The sequence below is a fragment of the Mytilus edulis genome, chromosome 1 (assembly GCF_963676685.1).
Source record: "Mytilus edulis chromosome 1, xbMytEdul2.2, whole genome shotgun sequence".
NCBI lineage: Eukaryota > Metazoa > Mollusca > Bivalvia > Mytilida > Mytilidae > Mytilus > Mytilus edulis.
The window spans coordinates 38,464,878-38,475,269 of record NC_092344.1 but is presented as its reverse complement, the minus strand read 5'-3'; the positions used below and the strand labels follow the sequence as shown (position 1 = coordinate 38,475,269).

Genomic DNA, 10,392 nt, shown 5'->3' with positions numbered 1-10,392 from the left:
AGAGAACATAGAAGCATTTGCTGATTATGTTTCAGTCATATATGTTGATGACACCATGCGTATGGACTGAAACTATCTACCGCAAGACGTATCAGTGAAAGAGCAGAAGCATTCCACAAGAATTACATTGAACTGTTTTATGCATTTCATCCTTCTATTTTTGTGTTTTTTTAGACAATAAAGTGAAGTTACAAGCTACTACATACAATAATTTTAGAAGTATACCCAAGCAGCAGCAGTAAGAAGAAGATATGTTTCAGAAAAGGAAACATATGCCATGTAAACTGCCGATTCTAAGTCAGAATAAAGGTGGAGGGAAGTCATTTTTCTTCTAATTGGCACAATCGTATGTTTTATTTTTGGCGCAAATGATACCATGTAATTTTAAAACAGGTGGCGCAAACGTAGCATTGGAGAAAAAAGTTGTGGCGCAGAAGGACGCATTTTTGGCGCAAACGGATTTCTCCAAAAACGGACTTAGTGGTGGATAGCAGATACCAATTATAAAGTCCATGTACTGTGATTAAAATCAATTGCGGAGCTAGACACGAGCCAAACACGCTACAAAGAAACTACTTTAAGCCCCTATCAAAAACTACAACATGTATGTACCATCTGAGATTTTCTATGCTAGCAGTTTTCAGACAATTAAAAATGTATAACGTATAGCTCATTATTTAAAGGTTTCATTGATTTTCAATGAAATAAATAATAAGCATTTTTATTCCTTGAGAGACTAAAGATACACAGTTTTCAAAGGGCCACAGTAATTTTAGAATAGAAATATGGGGAATTTCTCTCTACATTGAAGACCTGTTGGTGACCTTCTGCTGTTGTTTTTTTCTATGGTCGGGTTGTTGTCTCTTTGGCACATTCCCCATTTCCATTCTCAATTTTACATGGAAAAATCTCTTCCTATAATCGATGCTGTGAAGGAGTCCAATTTGCAGTGCAAATGTCCGTTTTTCTGTGCGAGATGTATTTGAATACGTGGTCAAGTCTAGTTAAAATAAGGTGTTACAACCGATACCTGTATTGATGAATTGCCACGCTACGGTTTATCAGTGTAATTCATATAATTTGATATACCAAAGTTGCCTTGGGTCTCTTTTATTCAAAAGTTTACTTGACAATACACCAATCTTAAAATATAAACAAATCTTTCAATTCAGATATAACTGTAAATCCTAATGCGGTTAGGTAATTTTTTTATGTAGACGTAAAAGTACATAAACAAATCTTATTTTAATTATCAGCTTTAATTATAAGCTTCAATTCCTTAGCTATTAGCCTTAAAAGCAGGAAATTTTGTTTAAACAGAGGAATAAGTCAGATACCAATGCTATAGAAACGAACTTACTATAATTCCATGACAAAAAGACAAACAGTTTACAAAACACACATTAATCATTCTCTTTGGCTATATTCACTGTCGCTGAGGCATCATTACAATTCCCTGCTACATGTATGTATACTAAATAAATGCATTTAAAAATTTAAACACATCTCTTTGTGCAGTTTAAATGACAAAATTTGGTATTTAAATAAAAAGGGTACCGTAGTCAACTTGGTAAATAAAAAAAAGTAATAACAAGTTATACGAAGAAATGAAATCGAACTGATTTGTGTTAAATTTTACCTTTGCGTATCGTTCCATGACCTCCAAGTGAAGTGTAAAAAAATGTGATGATTTATTGTAGAAAAGGATATCATGTAACTCCACCCTAACGTTATCATTTTTTATGATTGATGGTATTTCCTTAAGTTAACCTATAACCAAATTATTTCATGTTTTAATAAAGAAATGTGTCTAGAATATCCGGGAAGTTTAACCTTTCAGACACGGTACTAACAGAGTTAGATGGAATTCATTAGTAAAATAAATTAGTGTGTAAACTCACAGGCACTCGTCTCAGGATTTTCCCCCCTATATACCTTTATATAACGGTATATGGGAAATTTTTTTCTGAGACAAGTGCCTGTGTGTAAACTCTGGAATGTCACGCCTGTTTTATTTAAAGCGACTGAATTTATGTTGAAATCCCGTGTAATGTAAAGTTCTTAGCTTGCTGCTTTTAGTATCTGAGTAACAGACCCAATTACGTAAGATGAATACTGACTAATGAACCAAGGGCATATGTACCCTACCAGACATTATGTAAACAATGCAAGTATACAATACGGCAAATATAGTACGTTGACCTTTTACATGTATAAATACTAGCATCCGAGAAACACACATAACCATGGAAACTTAACATTGACTTATGGAAATGGGGTTAACGTTCAGATAATAATCAGACAGACATGTACACCCAACAGTAATTCCATGCATCAAATTTAGTTGACATGTTGCCTATAGAACCCGATAAACAGACAAAAGAAATATGAAAACTTAACGCTGACCAACTGAACCATGAAAATGAGGTCACATTTATTTAAAATCTGCCAGACAGATATGTACAACTTGCAGTTATCAGTACACCAAATGCGGTGATCACATTGCTTAAAGTATCTGAGAAACAGATCATACATAAAACAAATGGCATTCTCTAATAACCTTCGAAAAAAGCAAAAGATCAGATGAAACATGCCAGACAGAATATACACATTATAATCATTCCATACACCAAATCACAGGCACGTGTCTCAGAAATTATTTTTACTATATACCTTATTGTGTTATATAAAGGTATATAGTTAATAAAATTCTGAGACAAGTGCCTGTGCACCAAATACATCTGGTCCAAGGACACAGTTATTCCAATGGGAACCAATTATGCCCCTCTTCTTGCCGACTTGTTTTTAATTATTATGAGGCTAACTTCATACAGAACCGTCTTAGGAAGAAAGATAAGAAGTTAACAATATCCTTTAACTCTACTTTCCGCTATATATAGATGATGTTCTTTCACTATATAATTCAAAATTTGGTGACTATTGAACGCTTTATCCCATCGAACTAGAGATAAAGGATACAACAGATACAGTTAAGTCGGCCTCATAGCTTGACTTATATCTAGAAATTGACAATGAGGGTCGGTTGAAAACAAAACTTTACGACAAAAGAGATGATTTTAGCTTTCCAATTGTGAACTTTTCATTTTTAAGTAGTAATATTCCAGCAACACCTGCACACGGGGTAAATATCTCCCAGTTGATACACTATTCCCGTGCTTGCATTTCCTATCATGATTTTCTTGATAGAGGGTTGCTGCTCACAAGAAAGCTATCAAACCAAGAGTTCAAAGTGGTGAAGTTGAAATCATCCCTTCGTAAATTTTACGGACGCCATCACGAGTTGGTTGACCGTTATGGAATAACCGTTTCACAAATTATATCGTATATGTTCCTTACGTCGTAACTACAATCCCCACCCCTTCATGAATGTGACCTCCCGAATTACTATTTACCGGATTTTTTAATTACATGAGCAACACGACGGGTGCCACATGTGGAGCATGATCTGCTTACCCTTCCGAAGCACCTGGGATCACCCATAGTTTTTGGTGGGGTTCGTGTTGCTTATTCTTTAGTTTTCTATGTTGTGTCATGTGAACTATTGTTTGTTTTTTTTTCATTTTTAGCCATGGCGTTGTCCGTTTATTTTCGATTATGAGTTTGACTGTCCCTCTGGTATCTTTCGTCCCTCTTTTATCGTTCTTTGGTTTTCGTCGTCTAAGTATATGTTGCCTAGTGTAGACAGTGTATAATTTGCATTTTTTTTTATACACTTTCCCAATTTATTTCTTAATACATGAAATATCAAGTAAGGGGTTGAAATAACATGTTAAAAAATGTGTGCTAAATCTTTATGTTAAGTATACTTTAATTTGGTCGTCTTAAAAAAATCAAAAATGAGTATGACTGCAACTGTCAAACTGAATTTTAGACAACTCAACATAAACTTGGCCATATTAGAGCGTGAGCTGGTAGAAGTTTCTATAATTTTGATATTATTGTCCGCCGATATTCTTTCCGAATCCAAGCATGAAAGGAACTTCCTCAGAATCTGCACCTCATATTTTGATTTTTAGTCCAATTATTTTTGAAATTTACAAAGCAAAATTAGGGTACCAATTTTATATTGGTAGCTCCTTAAACTATCATTTGAATTTTTCGTATTTTTTTTTTAGAATCTTCACGATATTCGATCTGTACTGAACAACCTCCAATTTCGTTTTTTATCATAACTTTTCTTTTTGTTGTTTCTCTTAAAAAATAATTGACTTCTGAAGAATCATTCTGTGAGTAGTATTCGCAGAATCTCTAGTTTTAAAAAATAAGTTGTCAAAATATTGTGAGACAGTTGATCGCCGTTATCCAGAGAACTTATTCAAAAGCAAAACTATTATAATGTAGCATATGTCGCTTCGGAAGATTTTGTGTGTTTATCAAGAGGTAAGTTCATCCATATTTACGTACATGTAATTTGAAAGATTATGTTACTTGAAAACTTCAAGTTGATGACTTTTTAATGTTTTTTTAGGGGTAAAATTTAGGTACTGCCTTTTAATGAATTTAAAATTAGTGCGTGTTTGAAGTAATACCAAAAATACGATATAATAAACATCGGAAGGTCCCATTCATATATTCAAGACATCTTCCTAAATAACTCTTAACTACTACTTCGCAGTATTTTTACAATTCCGGATATGGTTCATATATAGTATGGATAGTATGGACCATATGGGTTATCTTACGTTGTTGTCTTCGTCGCATATATATATATATATACTCGCATCTACTTTTATTCACGCATGAAATATTTGCGACTGGACGTTTAGCAAAAACAATCAATAAATAGACCTATTCTTTAGCTATATTTTCAAATTTGCTCTTGACCTTTGACACACAAACTTCTATAAATTCAAATACTTGTGCGTGTTTTTATCATCCGAAAACTAGCAGATATGCGCGATTCAAGAAATGCAACAGCAAAATATTTTGTTAAAAATAATCAGTACTGAAATTATGAATGATCAAACCTGATACTGTCACATGTTTCTAATTAATAAAAAAATATAATAATTTCTGAATTTACAGTTTATCAATTCTAATTAATTTCAAGATGTTTATTCCGTTTTCAAAACTGAATTAACCAACAACAAAAGGTGCAGAGCACGTCTTCACGGCATCATTCCATATAAGACTTGTGGGACAATCATTTTCATAGACATCTCCCCAAACATCGCACTGGTAAAATTTGTGTGGATTAGGATGTGGATGAAACAGCTGGTCAGCGGTAACAGCATTCAAATGACATGGATTCGTCTGTAGTGAGTTACTACTGGTAGTCCCAATTGTGAATGGTGTTGTCGTGGTGCTTTGACCTACTCCGGGTTGTAGGTTATAAACGCAAGCCAATCTTTGTTGGTTCCATACCAAACTGTCATTACAGGAATCCACTAAAGCATTCCCAGACTGTTCACACTGGATGAATTTATGAGGGTCTTCAGGGTGTGGAAAATACATCAGTCCTTTAGCCATGTTAGCGTTTGTACAAGGATTTTGAATTCGTGTGTTGATATTTGTCGGTGGAGTAGCATCAGGTGCAGTGTTGATAGCTTGCATTCTGGTCACTATAGGTGGTCTGGCACCATTTTCCGCCTTACAAGATGCTTTGAAGTCGTATTTTTCGCCTGATGGACACTGTATGATGTACATTCTCCCAAGCATGTCACATTGTATGAACTTCCTTATGTCACCAGGGTGAGGAAAGTAAATTGTATTGTTTGGATTGCTTAAACATGGATTTGGAATGTTGGACCATGTGTCTGAAAAGATAAATTAACCTTCAAGAAACACAAATGCGTTTTGGTATCTCGAAAAACCTGCCAATTATTTCTTACTAAACTTAGGTTTTATTTGGGTTCTAAACATGCTTTATTGTTTGTTTTTTATTACACTTTTTACAATTTTTTTTTAAAGATGAGACAAAAGAAAGATGCAATAACACCTGATTTCCCGTTGGAGTCTTTGCATTGATACCTCTAGCTAGATATATTCGCAAAGCTTAATTAATTAAATTTCATATCTTTAACTTATCCCCACAACAAACGTATGATTTAAATGGATTAAAAGCATAATTAAACTATTATAGTATTATAATACATATGCAGACTTAGATAAAATCCGAAATATGAAAACTAGTATGGAAAATGAAATTAATAAAAATCGAATGAGCAATATGTAACCAAAACAGATAAAAATAGCTGGTTGTTGTCTCTTTTGATTTTTTTCACATTTGAACATGGTGTGGTCTTTTAAAGCTTTACAATTTAGTTCTTTATATATATGAAAATAAGAGTGGTATAATTGCCAATGAGACAACCATATACAAGAGACTAAATAACACAAAAATTAACAACTATAGGTCACCGTACGGCCTTCAACAATGAGCAAAGTCTATACCGCAAAGTCAGCTACAAAAGACCCCGAAATGACAAATGTAAAACAATTCAAACGATAAAACTAACGGCCTAATTTATGTACAAAAATGAACGAAAAACAAATATGAAACACATCAACAAACGACAACCACTGAATAACAGACTCGTGACTTAGGACAGACACATACATACAGAATGTGGCGGGGTTAAACATGTTAGCGGAATCCTAACCCTCCCCTAGCCTGGGGCAGTGGTGTTGAATAACAACTGATATATAAAAGGGAGTTCGGTAACCCCATGAACATTACATATCAAAAGAAAGGAAAATTATACCTTAAAAACATTTGATTTTTATACAAAAATCATAGGATTGATTTAAACTGCAGAAGATATTACATTTTCTCGGAAATTAGATCGGTGACCACCTTTAAATTTTTCGATTTTTCATTATCTTTTTATAAGTTCTACGTGTATATAATTTCTTTTGAAAATCACCGAACAAGCCATTTACGTACCTGTTACCTTAAGAAAGAACTATAAAATCAGTTGAAAAAGTTTAACTCAAATACAAAATACAAATAGTCATACTGCACAGAGGGGACTTGGCCGGTTACTTGTATATCCCAACAACAACAAAAACACTTAGTACAGGTCTGAGAGTACTCACAGTTACTGACAGCTAGTCCAAAGCCACCGACAACTAAAACAAAAAATCATGCATCTAAGACTAAATAGTCTCTTTCGGAGAGAACTCTCCGCATTGGCAATTTGAAATCATACCACATCAGATCCACTATTATAAAGTATTATAAAAGAAACATGCAGACATGAAATACAATCAAAGTATTCGACTTACACAGGGAAGACATCGCCTGTGTTGATGACCTTCTGTTGTTTTCTGCTGTATTGTCGGGTTGTTGTCTCTTTGGCACATTCCCTATTTTTATTCTCAATTTTAGCAAAGTTTTGAAGTATGTACTCACCAATGCAAATTCCTCTTCTTCTTCTTTCTGAAATTTAATCAATAAGTATTGTTGTATATTAAATAGTCCATAAATAAAATACCAAAAAGGAGCCAAAAATAGAGACTAAATAAGAACCAAATGTTGACGGTTCTATTTCAAAAACCATTCAAAGGTTTGAGTTAATATGTCCTTCTGTTTCCTCAAAAGAAAATCAAACTTATGAATATGCCATCAAAAACACTATAAGTCTATCTCGTACATGATAACAATTATTTCAGGACCAATCGTACTAAAATGCATACTGGCATTTTAAATATGACAAATTTATTTAACAAATAAATTGAAGGAAAAAAGGTTTTACTGCAGTATATCATTTGTCGTGTTCACACCACAATTTACATTCAAAATTTCCATCAGGTACGCTCAATACATAAAAAAATCCTTTTTTATATAACTTTCACTCCGAAAAACAATGAAACCCTTTTTGAACCACGCATAATCAAAATATACCCGAGCTCAGTACCAGCTAGTAAATAACTGTACGCCACATGAAGCGTTATTGTTGGCTTTACAGGAAAACAAGAAAGAAAAAGATTAGTAAGCAACCATGTTTTCAGATTTTTTTTTCGAATTAACAGCCTCTTCGTATATATTTTCCATTTTATTAAATAGAAAAAAATAACTTTCCTTTTTCACATAACTCTTTCTTTAAAACTTTGAACTATCAAATTGAGCTGATATATCAAATCACATTTAATGTTATATCATCAGAAAAAAATTGTCCATTACGAATAAGAATTCATATCAACCAAGTGTTTAAGTGCACATTTCGCTAAACAGATAAGCATATAGACTTATTGGAAGCTACAAATATACACGTATAACTTATAGAAATTTATCTACAAGTAGTGCAGTTTGATCTTCCAGGAAACGTGAAAAATAATCTAAACTTTATTTTATTTAATTGTGATAGGTCTTTTAATAATTTGTTTTGCTCAACCGTGCTGGGGAGTTTTTGGTTAATCAGTTGTCTTGTATATGTTAGGAATAAAATACATACATAAAAGACATTTGTGGATACAAGAACATCATTTTCACAATACAGATTCGAAAAAAATAAGAGAAGTGTATAATATATATGACTATACATATACAAGGACATCAAAATTAGACTATTATGTGTCTGTTTTATTCCAAAAAGCAGCATGAATATCAAATTCTATTCTGTTTTCACTTCTGTTATTAGGTTAGAATTCAGCGTATGAAATGAAACTCTAAAATAAACCTGCACTCTGCGAGATTTTCATTAGTTTCCTTCTCAAATAATTTGGATAAGCATCTCTGCGAGTTTTTACAACCTCAGTTGCCATATTTGTTACACCATGTGCAGTTACCATGCGTCACACCTTACGCAGTTACCACGCCGCCACGCACTCGTAACACTTATATCAAAATCGCACATATATGGTTGAATACATTTCCTTTACGAGTTTATTGTCAACTCAATGAAAACTGTTAGTTATAAATAATAAACGGAAAAACATACTTTTAAATCGTTCTTATTACATCCTAATTACCTTTTAATCCAGATGAACACACTAAAACATATAACAGAACAGTTAAAACTTGCACCATGTTTATTGACGCCATATTGCCAAACCCGAAATGCAAACTAAAATAAAATGCTTTACACACGTCAGCCCTTATCTTTTTATCTCTTATAACATACGTTTAATCTCTAATGTGCATATGAATGAAAATAACTGTTCATAGGTGACATTTTCGTTCACTTGTCTAGTACATTTATCTATTTATTGTAATGTCGTTTCCACCTTTAACAGAGGGCCATATTGACTTAAATCTTTAGCACAGAAAAATTAGTAGCTAGTAAATAAATAAAAATTAGTCATCATCACTTGAAAGCATCATCGCAAATAACTTTTTACTGAAGAAGGAATGTAAATCGAAGGTAGCTACAAAATAAGAACACCACCAAAGAAAACATGAAAAAAACATGAAGCATTCATCGTAACAGTAAGTCTACACAGAATTGTAAATATTTGCTTCGCATCACGGTTCGGAGATATTAGGTTTCATTCGAAATACACGCCATCTTGAATAAATTACTTATCACGTGTAGATTCTGATTGGTGCATTATGATGAGGCTGAGATATAGCAACAGCTATTGGCTTAAATGAAATAAAGAATTACAGACTTTTCTCGTCCAGGATAAGACATCAAATGCCCGAAAATTAACTATGTGTTTTTCAGTTCCGATCAACTGTCATTAATTCATGTTCATTTTATTATGCATACATTTCACAGATAAATTCAATATTGAAATATTAATTATTAATACGTATAAAAAGAAAATGTGGTATGACTGCCAATGGGACAACTATCAACAAAAGACCAAAATGACACAGACATTAACAACTTGATTATTTGATTTGTTACTCTGCAATTTGCACGATTTTCTATGCTAAACAATGTTCCTTAGACTATCAGTAAAATGTTTACAAACATCTTTATCTGTATTTTATAACTTTTGACAATCTAGGCACACCTCCAGAAAGGCACACATCAAGAGTCCCGTCTATTTATAATTGTTTTAATTTTCAAACAGATTTTGTTTTAAAGCATGGGTGTATATAGTTATCAAAGGTACCAGGATTATAATTTAATACGCCAGACGCGCGTTTCGTCTACATAAGACTCATCAGTGACGCTCATATCAAAATATTTATAAAGCCAAATTAGTACAAAGTTGAAGAACATTGTGGATCCAAAATTCCAAAAAGTTGTGCTAAATACGGCTAAGGTAGTCTATGTCTGGGATAAGAAAATCCTTAGTTTTTCGACAAATTCAAAGTTTTGTAAACAGGAAATTTATGAAAAAAAATAAATGACCACATAATTGATATTCATGTCAACACCGGAGTGTTGGCTACTGGGCTGGTGATATCTTCGGAGACGAAACGTCCACCAGCAGTGGCATCGACCCAGTGGTGTAAATAGTAATCAAAGGTACCAG

General features: G+C 33.2%; 1 protein-coding gene across 1 annotated transcript; it reads right to left on the bottom strand.

The window, feature by feature from the left end:
* Positions 1 to 4,992: 4,992 nt before the first annotated feature.
* LOC139482271 (uncharacterized) lies at positions 4,993 to 9,068 on the bottom strand. The gene is made up of 3 exons (XM_071266064.1): positions 8,935 to 9,068; positions 7,376 to 7,402; positions 4,993 to 5,777 (listed from the first exon to the last, which is right to left on the bottom strand). The coding sequence occupies exons 1-3, from the start codon at positions 9,005 to 9,007 to the stop codon at positions 5,098 to 5,100; spliced, it is 780 nt and encodes a 259-aa protein (XP_071122165.1). The 5' UTR covers positions 9,008 to 9,068; the 3' UTR covers positions 4,993 to 5,097.
* Between the last annotated feature and the right edge of the window lie 1,324 nt (positions 9,069 to 10,392).

Coding starts and splice junctions, on each gene's coding strand:
- LOC139482271 (XM_071266064.1), bottom strand. CDS start 9,007: ATGGCGTCAATAAACATGGTGCAAGTTTTAACTGTTCTGTTATATGTT. Junction 7,403..8,934: donor GTGTTCATCTGGATTAAAAG/GTAATTAGGATG, acceptor ATTAAATTTCAG/AAAGAAGAAGAAGAGGAATT. Junction 5,778..7,375: donor AAGAAGAGGAATTTGCATTG/GTGAGTACATAC, acceptor TTATCTTTTCAG/ACACATGGTCCAACATTCCA.